At 39.4% G+C, this 18,724-nt stretch overlaps 1 protein-coding gene across 1 annotated transcript in view; it reads right to left on the bottom strand.

Moving 5' to 3' along the window:
- Positions 1-2,802: 2,802 nt before the first annotated feature.
- LOC117498322 (centrosomal protein of 128 kDa-like) overlaps positions 2,803-18,724 on the bottom strand; it is a 61,976-nt gene continuing 46,054 nt past the window's right edge. The window contains exons 19-25 of the mRNA XM_034150342.1: positions 18,273-18,465; positions 14,226-14,275; positions 11,270-11,293; positions 7,952-8,029; positions 7,572-7,685; positions 5,301-5,409; positions 2,803-3,571 (exon numbers count right to left, since the gene is read on the bottom strand). Coding sequence (XP_034006233.1) covers positions 3,498-3,571; positions 5,301-5,409; positions 7,572-7,685; positions 7,952-8,029; positions 11,270-11,293; positions 14,226-14,275; positions 18,273-18,465 — 642 coding nt within the window. The 3' untranslated portion in view covers positions 2,803-3,497. The remainder of the gene's footprint in view (positions 3,572-5,300; positions 5,410-7,571; positions 7,686-7,951; positions 8,030-11,269; positions 11,294-14,225; positions 14,276-18,272; positions 18,466-18,724) is intronic.

The raw sequence follows: 18,724 nt of genomic DNA, 5'->3' as shown, positions 1-18,724 counted from the left end.
CTGTTTCTTCAGAGGATGAGGCAGGAAATTAGAACTGAAACACATTCAAAAAAATGCCAAAACTCACATAAGCTTTGATTTTCATTAGGAGAAAAACGACTTAGCTGTCAATTAAGTGTTTTTTCATTCTCTTTGAATACAGGCTGCTGTACAAAAGACAGCTTTTTAAAGGATTTATGTTGTGCAGCTGGCACACGCAAAGCTCCAGAAACCCCACAAGCTTGGATTTAGTAAAGGTGCATGAATCATTTTTTTTTCTTTTGGGAAATGTAGCCTCAAAAATTCTCACTTGTATGTCTTGTTACAGATTTTAAGTACTATGCTTCTCAAGAGGAACATGATTGCAATGAGAATCACTGAGATTATAACCAAGCGCTGTAATTAATTATACTTTGTGGGTGAGTAATCAACCAGCAGCATGACAATTAAATCACTATATAAAAAGAGTAATGAAACTGTATTTCCTAATGCTGATTTGATAATGAGATGGGTGTGTCCATGCATATACAAAGCAGTGATTGGTCAAGGGGGAATAATACCTTACAATTTGTCAATCTGTAAGTTACTGCCAACTAAATTAATGATTAAGTGCGCAAGTTACTGAAGTAAACGTGTGAGCTCCCACGCTTTTCTCTGTACCTCTTAATGCCACTCGCCATCATTAGTCATTTGCTTATCTTATCTGACATTTAAATATTGAAATGTCTGCCTCAAGGCTGGCATTTGTCGGTCTGAAGAGCCAAAGTGCATTTAAGGGCAGTTTAATATGTTCAGTAAGATTACTGCTGATACTCTGAATTAAGGCCTATCTAGTGGAAATAGAGCATAGGGGAGAAGGGGGTAAGTTGAGCCAGTGGGTAAATTGAACCACCCCCTGTAACCAGGCAACGCCTTATAGTTGTAATCACGTGACCAGAAATTATGCAAGCTCCTCCCATTTCTCATTGCCTGTGAAAGAGAGATGCTCGTTGTGGTCTGGTAAGTAAACATTTTTACAAAAAAACGTTTTTTGCTTGTCAAAGTACATTTTCTAGATGTCAGCTATATCGGCTGTCATGTCAAAAAAAATGTATCCAGGTTTAAACAAATATATTGTTGATGTGTTGGCAGCGTATTAAACCATGTGAGTCATTAAGCTAAAGATGACTGAATTGTAATGCTAGGCTATTTTTTCTAAAATGGTGGCTATGGGGTAAAGTGAACCATGGGCCTTGGGGTAAGTTGAGCCAGTTTTTCAATGGAGAAATTAATGAAAGTAGGCCAAGTTGATAATAAGAGCTTCTACATTTAAAGTTGAATTTACCCTGTGTTTGATTGGTAAGATGTATGAAATTGTATCACCATTTGTATGATTACTTTTCCTTTTATTAACATGTTAAAAAAAAAATCAATCAATTCAATCAAAATGTATATTAAAAATATTTGAAAAACTAAACTTGTATTTGGTTTGTTATTTATTGTTTAAAGTTACCTTTAAGATTTTTTGTAGGTATGCCCAGGTTTGAACAGGTATGCCCAAGTTTGAACAGTGGTTCAATTTACCCCCTGACCTGGATCAATTTACCCCTAACCCGGGACAAGTTGAGCCACAAGACTTCTTTTTTTTTTTTAGAAGTAATATTTTCACTGCCCTTGATCAAATATTAATTCTTATCATTGCCATTGATAGGAGACATCCTGAATTATAGGTGTGTGCTTTCATTTTTACTATGTGTAATTTCTCCTTGCTTAGAGGACAGCATAACTAAAAAATGGCTCAATTTACCCCACTCTCCCCTACACAAAATCCACATGCAGTTGGAACACACTAGGCTACGTAGTATGCAATTATAAGCATGTTACGTCTAGCTAGCCTAACTGAAAAAAACGGTGGCTAGAGACACAGTGGCTTTTTAGCCTCTTACTCTTACTGCCAAACTATTTATCTTAAAACTTCTAAGTAGCATAAGCTAGCTAGCCTGCTACCTACAATTATGTTGCTACTGTTACAAGAGCTTAATACAATGATGCTAGTGCAGTATGCAGTAGAGTTTAGAAATGACTAACATGATGTGTACTGAAGTTTGTATTAGCAAGGTATCTCGGTTAACTGAAAAGGATTGTGCTCCATGTCTTTAGCCATTGTTTGAGCCAAGCTAGCTAGCCACGCAGTCCCTTGATTGCCCTGCTGATGTGACAAACATAAATCCTGGACAATCACAATGGGTTTCCATGGATACCACATCTAATTATCATTAAAAAGGGTATATTAGAGAGGAAGGGGAAATGGTGCTTTGAAAAGAAACGGGAAATGCATAAATCCTGTGTGCCAAAAACTAAAATAATAAATAAATGTAAAATGCGATGCGAAAAATGCCTTTTTCTTACATACCGATAGAAACCTCAAAGTACAAAGCTTGATACTTATTTACACTACATTTAAGTATTGTTATATTTTGATGTCATCAGTTATTTTTCACATGTCTGATAACCTTCAACTAGATTTTTGGGCTTAATATCTGCCAGCTTGGCCAGGTTTATAGTAAACACCCACGTACAGTACCTTTCAAAAACACTGCACAAATGTTCTGGAAACATGCGTCGCCAACAAGATTATGTACACTTTTGAGAAATGTTTGCACAGCAGGTACTGTGTTTACATCTTTGAAGTTAAGCAGTGAATTGAAAGAAGAAGTTTCCCTCTCTTGTGGCTCTCTCCAATATAGGATTTGAGCAAAAAGCTAAAGATTTACCCGTTGGAATGGCTCTGCTGCTGAAAAGCAAACACTTGACTCTGTAATGAAGGGGACATCAAGTGGGCTTATAAAAACAGACATTTGGCTGCATGGAGATTTATTCATAGTGCATATATTGGCTTCACATTTCATGAAAAATAGACATATTTGTGCTTTTTTTTTAAAAAACTATATACTGCATAAAACAAAAAGGAGAAAGTCATCAATAGGGCAATACATAAAGAGATGTCACATTGTCATGATGAAGACAACAACAAAAAGCAAAACTACTTTGAAAAGGCACCAGTTTTCCATTTGAGTGTTTTAGCACAGTTTGCATGATAATAAGAATTTGGTCATAAAGCGAACAGTATTTAAAAAAGAAACTTAGTAGTAAAAATGTAACAATGGCAAGAAATGTAACAGTGGAACCATTTTGGTTTTAGTATTCTTCATATCCATCAAATACATTCAATTTGGGTTCTTATAAATAACATTTAGCACTTTACAGTATATCCCCATTTACAGTGTCCAAACTTATAGCTCCTCCGAAGTGCTTCTCAAAGTTTGCAGTGAAATCTCTCAGTCTTGCCCTCTGCTCCTGAGCACCTTCAGTGATGGTTGAGGTAGTGGAGGAGGATTAGTGTTGAGTGCAAAGGCCTCCTCGTACAGTCAAGTAGTTTCTTTGTTCTGGATGAGCAGCAGGCCGGTAGAATCAGCTGTAAGCACCGTATGTTCGGCTTTGTAGAGATTTCGATAAAAAAAGGTTCACTTGAGGTTGAGCTAACCTGTGCGGGGTTTGTCCCCGTGCACTGGGGACTCATCTAGGTCTGAACTGGTCAGGCGTCTGTGAGGCGCTGCGGCAGAGGGAAGGAGGAGAAAAAACATGATATACTCCTGTCAGTCTATCACCCAGTCTCAGACCCAAATGTACTATATTCCCTTTCACTGTTAAAGGGATTTTGTATGGTTAGACTGTATGAGGTACTTATGTTGGGGTATTACCTACAGTGGATGGCAGTTGGCACACCCATTGTTTGGTGAATTCAACAAGAGTTACCGTACAGAAGCTATACAATGTACTACTGTGGTTTAGATGATAAGTGCAACCTACATTTTGAATATGTTTAACCACTTTACCATTCTGTAAGACAGCCCTTACCGACAGTGAATAAAAACATAGCTATGCTTTCGCTAGAGCCACCAGACTCAAGGCACAACAACTGTAATTTTCTTTTGCGAAACACAGGAGATGTGTTCTAAGGAAAGATCCAGAGAGCCACGGTTTCTTTGCTTCGAAGGTCGACAAAACAACAAACCCTAATCAAAGATAACTGGTACCTCAAAGGTAGATATCAATTGCCTGTCAACCCAGGCTTTCCTCCTCAGGCTCTCATATAAGTGTGTTGACTCTTCTACCTTATCAATGGATTGACTGCCACAAATCCTGCCTTAAAATAATAGGTTTTTATATAAATGAAAACCTATTCTTTCTCAGATGAGAATCTGTTCTGCTCGTAGATTTAGTATATACTATAAAGTGACGCTATTTTAAGAGAAACCAGCAGAGGATGGACACATGTTTAGCTGATTTGAAGCCTAAACTCTGGGCATAAGACCAAGTTGTCATAGCAGTTAAGCCAGGTTCAAATAAAGCCACCTTCGTAATACGGACCAATCTGGTTCAAGGCTCAACATACCTCGCTTACCCACTCATCTTGTTTAGTAGTACACCCCTCTGGTCTATTGCTGCCTAAATCAGTTAGTAAGTTTGTTAGTAAATCTGAAATAACCAAAATCACACAACCAGCAACTTCTATGTTCTGCAGACTAAAATAATATTGTTTTCCAATGGAGTCTGTTAACTTTGAAGAACAAATAGAAAAAACATTTAATTCCCGATAAAAATACATGTTTGATGGCAAAGGTAAAATGGTAAAGAAAAAAGGTAAAAATGGCGTTTAGGTGGCTAAATCTATACACTGACTATGGATAAGTACTCCATACAATTGGAACTGTGCTTTTATTGGATCTAGTCCATTGCGAGGAGTCCCTACAGTATATGATAACGCCCTACCCGTTACTGCCAGAGTAGGTATGAATATCTGTGATCATTTTATATGAACACCAGTGTCATATATCCGTAGGTTCTGGCTGCCATAATTCTTGGAGGTAAAACCGACACAAAGCCACAGAAAGCTCGCTTCTCTCACTCCAAATATCTGTAAGCCGCTTAGGAGAGTGCTACAAGTGATTCTGGCTGTGAGCCACTGGCAGTGAAACACACAGACACACACCAGAGCCCTGACGGAAAGTTTCAGCTCTGTGTGCCATGTAGAAATACTTAATAGAGAAGTGACAGTGCCTTGAGACTGCCACAGTGAAATGCATCACATATACCAGCCCTATAGGATCTATCGTGCTGTGGAATTCAGCAGTTTTATTTTATTTATTCAGAAGTAAAAAAAACATTTAAAACACTGGGATATAAGTTCAAACGACTCAAGGACGCACGGATGCAGAAAAACAGGCAATAGATAAGCTGTCAGAGCACAGGTTGAGTAGCTTCAGAGTATAAATACTCACAGGGTGTGTCAGATCTCAGCGTGCTGCTAAGGAAGGTGCTGGGCCCTTTGATAGAGGAAGAAAGAGCCGCCAGTCTCAGGCTCCTGGAGGTCGCGTCCAGCTTCTCCTCCTGCAGGACAACAGGACAGCAACAACACTGAAGCTGTAGAGCACCTTCAACACGACAATGTGGAAAATACACCCTATTATATGTAAAAACTGTTTAGTTTTAGTAGGTAAAGCCTACTTTGGTTATTGAAGACTTTAAATGGCACTTTTAAATGGACTTACACGTACTTGCCTAGACTAAAACATCTTGACAATTATTGCCATGCAATCTTGAACATTCATGGTCCCCAGAGGATGAAGCCTAATTGCTTTGGAGATCTTCTAACTTCATTTGGAGCCCTTATTCATCAAATAAAATATCTCTAGGTCTACTCGATAAATGGAACACAATTGTGTACAGACATCATGTTGGCTAGCATAATGACTTTGGAGATCCCCTGACTTTTCCTCTGGGACCACCAGGAGTTTCACATCTGCGATTCTTTCTGAAATGTCTCAACAACCATTGGGCTGGATTATAATGAAGCTTGGGAAACGCATTCATGCCCACCTCAGTATGAACTTAAAGAACTATGGTGATCCCTTAACCTTGTATCTAGCGCCACCATCAAGTGTTTTTTTTAATTACTAATGTTACGAAAACGTTATGACCATATACCTGCAAGACAAATAACATTCCCAAAGCATGCTCAACATATATTTGCTAATTAATGTTAGCATTGTCATTGTCTCCAGATGCTGTTGTTAGCATTTAACTCAAAGCACCATAGCACAGCAGTGTCTAGTTACAGCCTCGCAGAGCTGCTAGCATAGCGTGATGTTGGTCAAAACATGTAAACTACTTCTTAGTAATATTGGAAATTGCCATCTTGGCTGCTGTAATAGCATTTAACCCAGGATGTGATGCTAAAAAGATTTAAAAAGTGGAATAAAAACAAACATTAGTGAGTTTAAAAACCATCCATCAATGATTGATGAAAAGCTGACTGTTGATCCTAAATGTTAGTGACAGACCAACTGAGGATGAAGCCACAGCTCTACGGCTATGGGCACATTTCAAAGTAAAATGAACAGAACAACCAGTAGTGTGAAGAGCTCTGTATAATGTATGCATAGTATTACACTTTGCAGAGCACAGGCTACACACAATTACATTTCAAAGTACCTTAAAATGAGGGTTGTGTGCCAGATTTGTCTGCCCAAAAAAGAGCTTTACAGAATTATAAAATATTCGGTTTTGGAATTGAGTGACTTGCGTCCTCCCATGTTTAATCAAATCAGATTTTACTGACACATTTTGCCTGCAAACATTAACGTCCGAGCATGAATAAGACATCTTTCAATATTTAGTTATTCTCTTGCAATGCCCGCCAAGTTGCTGCTGCCTCTTGAAAATGTGACACTTATTACAGATTTATTTGTATCCTGTATTTATAGAGCATTACCATTACAGATGTCATTTAATGGCAGGACAAGCACTGAGGCAGAACATAATTCTGTCTAAATGGAGCTTTACAAGCTGGTGTTTACAGCAGACAGACACTCTTACATGCAGTAGAAGCTGTTTGTGTTGCTGGCATTGATGATTGTGATCAACATCGAACTCTTGTGAAGACATCCCACCCATCCTTTTTCCTTAAACAAACCCCGGGTGGGCAGCGGCTATTAAACTAATGCGATCGCCACTTATCACTAAACACGGAAGTCATTTGGCAAACCAACGGGGTAATCTGGCAGATTAAAAGCATTTAGAAAGTGACTGTATGGCTGTTTAGGGGAGATTGCAAACTGCTGATGGCCATCAGCTGTCAACAGTGATGTCTTGATGTCTCCCTATAGCACAGAAGATGACTGTAGCAATTAACGGAGACTGGTAAAATGTACTTTGAGTGAACATGTGTGCCACTGCTTGAGCTTGTCCCACTCCGTCCATCCATGATGCATTACCAGCATGTGGAATTATTCATTTATTCATACAAGTTGCAAATTAGGTGCAGTGCACACACTGGCAGTGGTGTGGGCGAGCTAGCTTCATAAATGACTCTCAAAGTCAGACTACCCTTATCCTAACGGCTGCTGTTTGAACAAAGCACCGCAATTACCGACAGAAATAGAAAAAGAGTGGGTTGTTGTTTTGGCAGTGCGGACTCTAGTAAGGCATTATAAAGCTCGTTTTTCCAGAGTACAGTATTGCACCTGTCCGTGTGTGTGAGTGTGTCATACTCTGTACTCCTGGATTCTGCATTTGGACTCGTCCAGCTGGTGCTGCAGGTCCCACACGATCTCTTTGTACTTGCTGTAGCGCTGCTCCACCATCTCCCTCTGCCGCTGGGACTCCTGTTGGCACAAAATGGAGGTTGTGTCATTATAGCCTACCAGAAAAAAACATGTCTTTAATAAGTCCAAAGGGACAGAAAATGGAGCATCCAAAAGTCTTAAGCCTCGTTTATAGCAGCAGAGAGACACTGACATGAACATGTGGATGAATGTGATGAGGCATGTGCATGTGTCTAAAATGTTTGTCTCCAAGGTTGGTCATTTGAGGGAAATAAAACGAAGAACATCCTAACCGCTGTATTTAATTAAAAAGAAAATGATTCTACCTCCAAATCTTTGAAGTTCTCCATCAGACATTGTTTCTCTGGGAATGACTCCAAGTGGTCCAGGGCTGCTCTTGTGTTCTGTAAAGCACACACACAGAAAATCAGTTAGTTTACATCTAAATGTAAGTTTCCTGGTTGGTGTGACATATTAAAGGGGCCCTATTATGCTCATGTCAGGTTCATGTTTGTATTTTGTGTCTCTACTCTGACAAAAAGCTCTCTATTTTTCTCATACTGCCTGTGCTGCAGCAGTTCTTTTCACCCTCTGTCTGAAACCAGAGCCCAGTCTGCTTTGAATGGTTAGCTGGCCGGATTAGCTGTTGTGATTGGTCGACGGTTTAGAGATGTCCCACCATTAGCCTATAACGTACAATGTTTTGGAGTTCTAGCCAATAGAAGCGTGAGTGTTACATAGTGATGTCACGGAAGTTACTGAAGTAAACAAACTCTCTCTGGAGAGAACTTTGAGATTTTAGCCTTTGAAGACCATTTTCATCAGGTGTGCCCAAACTGCGGCCCGTGGTCCAATTTTAATTGGCCCGCAGCAAATTCTAAAAGTATAATGGAATATGGCCCATGCATGGAGCTTGGGCTTTTCTTATATTGTACTTCTTAAATATATGTCAAGATATATTAAAAAGTATTCATTGTTGTTGTTATGTCAGTAATATAGGCAGTTTTCTTTCCTAAAGCATATTCAATTATCCAAAATAATTTGCCTAATTGATTTTGCTAACTTATAATTTAACTTATGAGGCAATATAAGTCACCTCTTGTGAGGGGCCCAGCCCTTCGTATATCTTTCTGTATGTGGCCCTTAGTGAAAAAAAGTTTGGACACCCCTGATTTCCATGCACAGAAATCTATATAACACAACACGAAAATGTCTAACTGTAAATAGGTTTAACTGAGATCAATACCTGTCAGTACAAATGATCATAATCATTCAATCAAAAATATTGCTGATGTAATGTATCTGGAAGTATCTGAATGAGAAGTAAACAAAAACAACTTCTAAGGATAGGCATGATGATGTTATTCTGCTATAGCTTAAGAAAATAAAGTAAAGACTCCCAAAATCGTAAATGACCATGTAAGGGACAAGCGAAAACAACTACATAGCGAATATAAAAAACTGGGTCCACATTCTAATTAAATGGCTCCCACTTTTCCTCGTTCCTAAGCACTTCTCACTAATGGCCGAGGAAAAGATGAAAGAGAGTAGCGATGAGGGAATAATCCATGAAACAAACAGTTAGTGAGAGGAGATGTCATTCCCAGTCAAAAGTCACGATGCTGACGGCTGCTTTGGATCAGCTGTCCGTGGGCTCTAACTGCTCTGTGGTGGATACTGATGCCTTTGTGTTAACATGATGGGTACCCAAACAACAATGGTGCACAGCTGATGCTGTAACCACTGTTATATATTCTGTATGTCCTCCCACATGACAAAACTAAATGTGAAATAATACCATTAATTGGCACACATATACTATAAACCTGAATTTAGACAGATTAAGTGCATTTGTAAACCTATTACTTCCTTTGCTAAGACACTTTATTTATAATCATTTTCAAAATGCCATGATTTTCCTGACACCCACAGACACTCAGATCTTAATACTGCAAATGCATCAGCTTTATCACTGGGCCAGAGCCTCAGTAACCATTGTCTTATCTCACTGACGGATAACTCACTTTACGTAACTCAAGAAAGTGATTTAACAGTCATTTATTTCAGAGTTTATCTTATAAACAAATTAACAAATTATTTTTTTAAAACAAAGGAAACTAACGTAATTGTTAGAAAAAAATGCAAAAAATATTAAAATAACTTTTGTTTATAATGAAACTCCACAGGCCACCTTTAATACAACACTTGTGTGTCAGGCAATAGCCTCTTCCTAGCTCTAAGCTTTGCCATATGGAGAATATTAAAGGTGGGGTAGGTCATTCACTTCAGAAACACTTTTTGTTATATTCCATGGAATGCTCTTAACATCCCGATAGCAATCAATATATGAAATGCTTTAACAATAAATACATAAAAAAATGTCATCTGTGGAAGCCGTGGCGCTGTAAAAAGCACGACCAATCATCTGAGCCGGCCCGGCTAAAATAACTGGATGGCCTACCTGCCTGTCAGCCTTCCATCTCGTGCAAAAACCTATCTCGTGCCCTCATTGGTCATGTGCGCGTTCGTGTGTGTTGGAGGAGGGGCTCTGTAAGGAAGTCTGAAGGAAGGGGCAGATTTTTTTCGGCTGCATACTTTCAAATTCTAGCGCACTCAAGCTGGTTTCTTCATTCTTACCTACCCTACCTTTAAGTGACTAAACTAAGGATATAGATAACATTTCTAAAAGTTGAGAAAAATGTAGAGGTATGATCGGCTTCAACCACTTGGCTACCAGGACCTGAAAAATTGATATTTTTGAGGCAATATTGGTGCTTTCCTCCTGCTATTGCTTATACATTTTCCTATTTAAGCCTTCAAGCTAACAGACATTATGTCATAGAGCTGGACCAATTCAAAAGCTAATTGAGGACTTTTGTTACAACACACTCAGCCTAATCTGTGATTAAGTAACCACACTCCAGTCTATTCATCCCACTCCTGTATGTTTCAATAGCCCTCCTATTCAGATGGAGCATGTAAGCCTGGTTGTCACAAGGCGTCATGCTGATGCTACACTGAATAGCACACTGAGATACAAGTGGTCCCCCCCACCCAAGTTGATCCCCACCACTATGGCCGAACAAAGGGTGGGTCGATCATCCTGCCGCTGTGACGTTGCGGTAAGCAGAAAATGATTTGTCCGAGGTACTTCACGACAGCTAATTGAAGGTTAAGAAGGTTAAGGTGGTCAAGGGTGTCACATAATTGTGATTGATGGACAGCGTGTGTCAGATACTTTTATTTATGTATTCTGTATATGTGAGCTCGGGTCAATAGAAGCGTTCTGTGGTGCTAAGTTATTCTGGGTAATAGCTTATTATGGATGTTTGGTGAACGTTAGCAGCTTAGATGGTGAGGTCAATACTGTATTGTCAGTACAGATTGGTTATTAACCCCATCAGCGTGACTCGGGATGATTAACGGAGCGCCGGGCCTTGACTGAGTCAGTTCTCACCCTGTGTTAGCCTCTATGGGTTGCTAAACAAACACAGCCTTACATTAACCTGCCTACACAGCTGCATCGAGTCATGCTGAGTCAACATGACTTCTAATTTAACACCTGGAGCTTTCTAAACCTTAATATACACACTGACTTTTTCTTAACTGCATACATTACTTTGATAAAATACATAGAACCTTACCATCTCCAGATCCAATACACCTTCCTGTAAAGACACAAGCACAGCAATATTACTTCATATGCATATATAAAATTAAGTAGGGACACTCTTCCATGTCTTTAATGCATTATGTACATACTTATAGTCGGGTTAAGTATCTTGCCCCTTGGCACTGCGACATGTGGACTGCAGGGGTGGAGATCAAATTACTGACCATCTGATTGGTAGACGACCATTTAACCCTGAGCCACAGCCTCCCCTTTAAATATATAATGTGTTATAAGCCCTCATAAATGTTTATGATGTTTCAGAACAATTTAGAACAAAATTATTTATAACTATCATTTAACCTGTTTCTGGTCACTCACTGAATTTCTTTTTTGCAGAAGAAGTAGAAGGGAAGTTTCTTTTTTGTAAACATCTTCTTGTTTTAATTTATGAATTGATAGGTTTTAGCAACAGTCACTGTAAATGCACAAAACTTTACAAATAAAGTCTAGTGTTTCCTAGACTGGATACAGGTTTCTGATACTAAGTAAAGAAAATAAAAATACAATGTACAATGTTTTTTTTACCAGTTTACCAGTACACCTAAAAGTATTCATAATGAGTCATGTATGACATGATTTATAGTGTGTTATTAATCTTTTTTTAAAGCACTATGATTATGTATGAGATGAAATTACTCTACATTAGTTTTACAAAAGGACAGGAGGAAAAGAAAACAAATTGTATCACAATATATTTTAATATATATCTCGATAACAATATTCGGAGGATATTGTAGGGTTGACCATTGATGCTTAAAAAAATATTAACACAAAGAGAATTTGGATAAATAATCAACAGTAATGTGAATTTAATGAATAAGTAGGCAAAGGTAAATATTAGTCATAACAGTCTGCTAAGTTCAGAGAATGAATTCACTTTACTGTATTGCACCTTTTAAAAACAGAAAAACACATAGCATATGGAAAATCTGAGGCCATATTACATGTTACTTGTTAGACGCTTTTCTATCTAGACTCATATCACAATATCCATATATTGACCAGTCCTTTTATACAGTGGTATACAGTAAGCAGACTATTACCCAATATAAGTATGTTTATAATGCATTATAGAACTGTTGTGTAACCATGAAAACCAATAGCAAATTACGCTTAGAACTAACTAAATAAGCCATATGGTGAGTGTTTCTCTAAATGGTAAACTAGCAGAGAAAAACCTAGTGTGGGTGTGGGTGTGGGTGTGGGTGTGTGTGTGGGTGTGGGTGTGGGTGTGTGTGTGTGTGAGTAGAGGCAGAGGAGAGGAATATAGTGTTGCAACAAATAGGTAACAAGGGAAGGAAATGAAGGCGCTGGGGAGTGTGTAGCTCACAACAGGCTTCTTATCACACACACAAAGACAAGGCGCTCCCGCCGCTCATCCCGCTCCTGACTGATGTTCCCTCACTAACGATGCATAAGTGATGCTATGCCTCTTATCTGCCACTCAAACGCACACCTGCTCTTCCCCCTCAGCCGGCTGCCTCTAATGTGTTGATGCTTTTCTATGAAGAGTACTTTAAAAAAAAAAAGTCAGCCCACCCTCCTTTTTCCCTCACTCGTTTACATTCCTCAGTCACTCTGCCTTCCCTCTCTACACGTCTCTCTCCTCATCCGTCATAATTAAAAGCTCGGCCGGGTTTGAGAAGGCTGATTAATTGCATGCGAGCTCTGGCAGGTCCCATCATGCAGCCGCAGATGGGACCGTGAATGCAACACGGAGGTACAGACAGACGTTGGGAAGGAACGAATGCTAAGCAGACATTTCAGTGTGTGTGAGAGTATTGTGTTTTGACACTGTTGCATATCATTATTTGAATACAGCTTTAGCTTTTTACTTCCGGGATTGCAGTTACGATTTTGAAAATAATACAAATGTTGTAATATGTGGAGATTATCCTGCTGAACAAAAACACGTCACTATGATAGATGTGTTTGTCACAGATCTTATTTTCTTCAATATTCCAAAATCCAATGTTAAATCCCATTGCTTTTTGTCGAGGGTGCGCTTGCTACGCTATTCCAGGTTGGCTTACAAAAATACGTCATCTCCACGCCACTGTATCACACCTTGTAGCTCAATTCGCATGTTTCGCTCCTTTCCTGGAAGTGACGATCAGCGCTGTTAACCAGCTAGATCGCTAGCAACAATTTGATCGCAGTAGCAAGACATAACAGACTGCTCAATTAACCCAATCAAATGAATGGGGGCTTGTTTTCAACACCAGTATACTGGTACGTTCAATAAATACTGAAAGAAACGCTTGCTTAACTTTTATTTTTATAGTGCTGTGATCACAGGAGCAAACACACTTCCATTTCGCAGCCAAGGCGGTGATTGTTGAGTGAGATTAGTGTCCAGCTTTTCCAATTTTTTACCATACAGATTCTGCATGGGCAATACCTCCCATTGGGATGCACTTAAAATCGCAAATGTTAGTACAGAGGTATGAGAATTGAGACGCAGCATATGTGTTTTGTAGTTTAACGGTGAGCAAAGGGTCGATGAGGCACTGGGGGCTTGTGTGATGCAGACGAGGTGAGTTGGTGGCACGCCAAGTGAAGATGCTGCGGTGTTGAAAGACAGAGACAAGGCCTCTGGTGGCTTTTAAACTCCAAGGCCTGGTGTCTGCAGTAATTAGCTACTTGTCCAAGCACGGCTGCGAGCAGTCTCTCAAGCGCACGGCTGTTTGTACTAATGTTTGGAGCACTGCATCACAGGACTCAGCCCAGCAGTTACTCAGAAACACCCCCCAAAAGATATGCAAAACACAATTTGAAGGCAATGTGGTGTATAAATAAAAATAGTACCAGCTGTCTCTTTTTGGCAGCGCAGTAGAAATGAGGCCAGCTGGATATTTAAAATCTGTTTAGGGTGCAGATTTACAGACACAAACAAATAGGGATTAATAAAGACCAGGAAAGCGAACCTGAAGGCTCCGCATGTCTTCCTCCTTCCTGCGACTCCTGTCCAACAGCTCTGAAAGAAACAAGAGTCAAGTTTATTTCCTGTCCAAGTATTGACATAGGATTCAATAAAGGTGCATGATTGATTTTATTCAGCAGCAGCCGGCCAGCTAACCAAACAGGGCTCTGGTTTCAGACAGAGGGTGAAAAGAGGTGCTGCAGCAGAGACAGTATGAGACAAATAAAGACCTTTTGGAGCATTAAAGCATGGAGACATGTCACAGCAGAGGAAGAAAAAACAATTATGAACCTGAAAGTGAGCTAAACATGGCCCCTTTAAATGACATGGGTGAGGATCAGGATAGAACAACTTGATAGGAACATCCCAAAATGATCAGTTTTACCAATTTCTATCAATGTGGTAGGAAAAAAAGATTTATAAATCAGAATCATCAGAATGCTTTATTCATCAATTGGGTTTTGTGATAGTAATTACAATTTAGAAAAAAATGGAATACAAATATTTATATGAACATAAGAGGTTCAAGTAAGTGGAATAACATTTAAATATTTATATAAATATAAACAAATATGTTATTGCCTTGTAAATTATTTATATACATTTATTTTAATTCACTTAACATTACAGCATACCATAAAAAGAATAGCAGTGCCTTGGTCATGTAATGAATGCTACACATCCCATTATGTTACAATGCAAACACAGTTTGCTTCTAGTGGATTCTATTTGCCTGAACAGGTGGAGAGAAACTCTGCCTGTGTTTGTTGTTGATTGCAACAACAAATTGTTTTTAATGACAATCACTGGCTGTTTGCTTAATGAGTGTTGAATCAAAGGAATAATTCTCATTTCAGTTAGCAGTAGAGTCTTACTTAGCAAATGTCACAATATTTACTCATGTTTTCTCTGATCCACATTATTCCTGTCGAGCTTTTTGCTTTTTTTTTTTTTTTATTATTGTGTTTTAATAAAAAGATGGCAACTTATTATGGACCTAAGAAAAAAAGAAAGAAAATGTTCAAAAACCTTTTGATGTGTATGAATCATTGTCAAATATAATCATAGAGAATTATTCTCCCAATAAAGAATACTTATTGTGCCAACTTCTGTTTTGATTTTGGATTAGTGTTTTGCTTAAAATAACGGATGCTGCAGTCAATGCCGGCTTTAAACATGGCTGAAAAGAAAACAGAATCAGAAATAAATATTTCCTCATGCGATAGCTCTCTACTAACACATGCAAAATAAGATAATGATGTTTTAGAAGTAGCCCTACAATGCACTTAGCCATGTGACCGTGACGCAGTTTTTCTTTGGCTAACGATAGCTTTTTACTTCTGCCGATTCCATTTACTCTCCAAAATTCAAACGTGGTGTTAATATGGCGGGATTATCCAAGTATTACAAACATGCGTTTTCCACATCAAATCCCATTGCTTTTTGTCGAGGGAGCCCTTGCTAGCTTCTAGGTTGGACTACAAAAATGTGTCACGCTTCACCACTCTATAACGTCCTATTGAATTATGAACGTAGATATCTATTAATGTGGGTTTGCCTAAGATCTTATTTTCTGCAGTACTCCCAAATCCAATTTAAAAATGTCATTGCTTTTTTTCCAGGGAGCCCTTGCTCTGCTAACTTCTGGATTGGCCTACAAAAAGACTCATCACTGCACCACTCTATAAACACAAGAGAAACACTGAGCAACTACTACTGAGAAGCTAGTCCAAGCACACATTTATATCAAATAACCAGATATTTTAGCTGTTGTGGGCCTAACTCTTATGTCTTATAACTAAAGAGAGTCCTGGCAGTGAACTGTGTTTCCTAAGGGGTGTATCAACGTATGGATAATCTAAATGGTTCAATGCTACCACAATAGCCCAACAAATAAAATAAATACAGGCGAGTTCTACTAGACTAGCACATTCTGCCATCTTCCTCTCCATGTCTCACTACCCCTCTCTGTAGTCTCACCGGGTCTTTCAACTCTCTCTTTTCCTCTGTTAATGGAACACAAATTAGACCCATTTCACTGCATTGTTCAAATGAAGCGCTAAAAACAAGTTGTTCTTCCTCTGGCAGTTGCAGCTCATTAGGAGAAACTCAGTGAAAGAAATTGGGAGTGGGGAGGTGGAAAACAAGTACATTTTCTCCAGAAGTCGGAAAGTTCACACACATTAAGATGCTTCCTAAAACATTTGTCATCATAAACAGACATGCCAGTGTGCATGATACTGAAAAAAACCAATGCATCAGATACAGAGCAACAGCCATTTTAACAAGCATCCGTAAGCACACAACACACAGCAACGACTTGGTGACAAGAAGCCTTCAGTAATATGCAGGCAGTTAATCAGTAATTGCTTTAATGAGGTTGTCATTTAATGAAAATAGAAAAACAGTTGTTTAGTTTCAATCAAATTGACTGTCAAAGAGTCAAGGAAGACTATCCTTAAGCGCTATGCTAAGTATTTACGCCTTTCCAGAGGTGGGAGTAAGTCCTACATGTGCAAGTCTCAAGTCTTGACCTACAAGTCTCAAGCAAGTCCCAAGTCACTGTGGTGAGAGTCAAGCAAGTCAAGTCAAGTCATTGCTCAGGTCAAGCAAGTCACAAGTCAAGTCATACGAAATTCTGATGAATAACCCCAGTTTCCGCATTTAAATCAGTTAAAATATTGTGGTTATGAAAAGTTTAGTTTGATTTTCAACATAAACAGCAATGGAGAGTGGGGCGCTGAAATGATAACCCTATAAGTTCTAAAAGGGCTCTAAAGTGATAACAGGAGTACAACACAAATATTTTACATCAACGTGTGAAGCCTCCTGCCCTGGCTCCCCTTCAGCAGGGTCACAGCATTCCTCCTGTCTAAGGTGCTCCCATGTGACACTGTCTCTTTGTTTTCCTAACTGTGTCTGTGCACAAAGAAATATTGCATCAGTGTTTTTGTGTGCAGACAGTGCGACATTAAGATTAAACACATTTCTTTCATTTGGGAACACCGACATTTACATATGGAGTTGGCCAGATGTGTGTAAATTACTGTTCATGGTAATTTGAAAACAAATGCCGTTGTCGGACACACACAAACACACACACACAGAGCAGAGCTGAGCAGAGCACAAACACACACACATCATGCGCCTTAGTGAGCGGACATCTCCTTCATAAAACGAGTAATAGGGGGATTAATCGGGCAGTTCGATGTGTGTAGAGGTGTGTGTGTGTGTGTGTGTGTGTGTGTGTGTGTGTGTGTGTGTGTGTGTGTGTGTGTGTAGAGGTGTGTGTGGTTAAACGTAGCAGCCTGCGGTCGCTCTTCAGCTGTTCTAATGAAAGTAAACACAGTGAAGGCGTTGCGTAAAAGGCACAGCTCTTTGCGCGCTGGTGCTGCACTTCTCAGAGGCGGAGTTACACGTCCCGCTGCCTCCTGGTGCTGTAGCGATTTCATGAAGTGAATGAGAGTCCGAGTTCGAAATATATCTAAAATAATGTATGCACTGCCACTTCCCAACATAAACATTACAGTCTGCAATGAAACGGCTGTCTCCTGTGTGCTCCACTTCCTACTTGGCGCTCTGGTAACTTTCTTGTGCGAACGAGATACAGTATCTTTTTTTTTTTCATTGCCCTTTAGGGGCTCTGTACAATACAAAAACAAATGCAAATATTTAATTTTAAAAAGTAAAGTCCTTTCGAGTCATCTGTCTCAAGTCAAGTCAAGTCTCAAGTCATGAATACCAAGTCAAAGTCAAGTCAAGTCTTTTATCAATGTTAGTCAAGCAAGTCTCAAGTCCAAAAATCGAGTTTGACTCGAGTCAAGTCATGTGACTCGAGTCAAGTCATGTGACTCGAGTCCCCCACCTCTGCGCCTTTCACCACCATACATAGGCAAACTAAAGGATTTCTCGTCCAAGGCCTTTTTTAATCACGTATTAGCTGCTTATATGATGCTGTTGTATAGCTTGGCTCCGCATTGAAGATGATCTTGCACTGCATTCCTAAGTGAAATCAACATGGTGTTTTTCTAATTAAATGCTGTCTATGTACCTCTCTTTTCAGTGTCGAGGGAGTGCAGCAGCTTCTCCTGTTGATCGAGGCGCTGCAGGAGAGCCGTCTGCTCAGAGTCCCGGCTCTGCCTCAGGGCCTTTAACTGATCCCTGGTCTGTTGTTGCTGCTTCCTCAGGCGCTGTTCTCTTGTGTTGCACTCCCGCACCTCCTCACACAGCCAGCGTACCTTGGTCTGGTTGGTGAAATACATTTAGAATCAATGGACTGGAGTGAGATGGGTATCAAGGGTTCTTGTAAGTTTAATCAAAACTTAAGGGCATTATGAAGGGGCATTAACCAATATAGATATGTTTTCTATCATTGTTCAGTGTTTCACTATGGTACTATTTACAGTTAAACAATCTTACTCTGTTATCAAAGAACCAAAGTACCGTTAAGTAACCCAACATTTTTAAAGACTAAGGCCTTAGTTCCTGCCTGTCTGGTGTTCT

The sequence above is a fragment of the Trematomus bernacchii genome, unplaced genomic scaffold (assembly GCF_902827165.1).
Source record: "Trematomus bernacchii unplaced genomic scaffold, fTreBer1.1, whole genome shotgun sequence".
Taxonomy (NCBI): Eukaryota; Metazoa; Chordata; class Actinopteri; order Perciformes; family Nototheniidae; genus Trematomus; species Trematomus bernacchii.
Note: the sequence above shows the minus strand (reverse complement) of the source record. Positions and strands in the feature narration are given on the sequence as shown.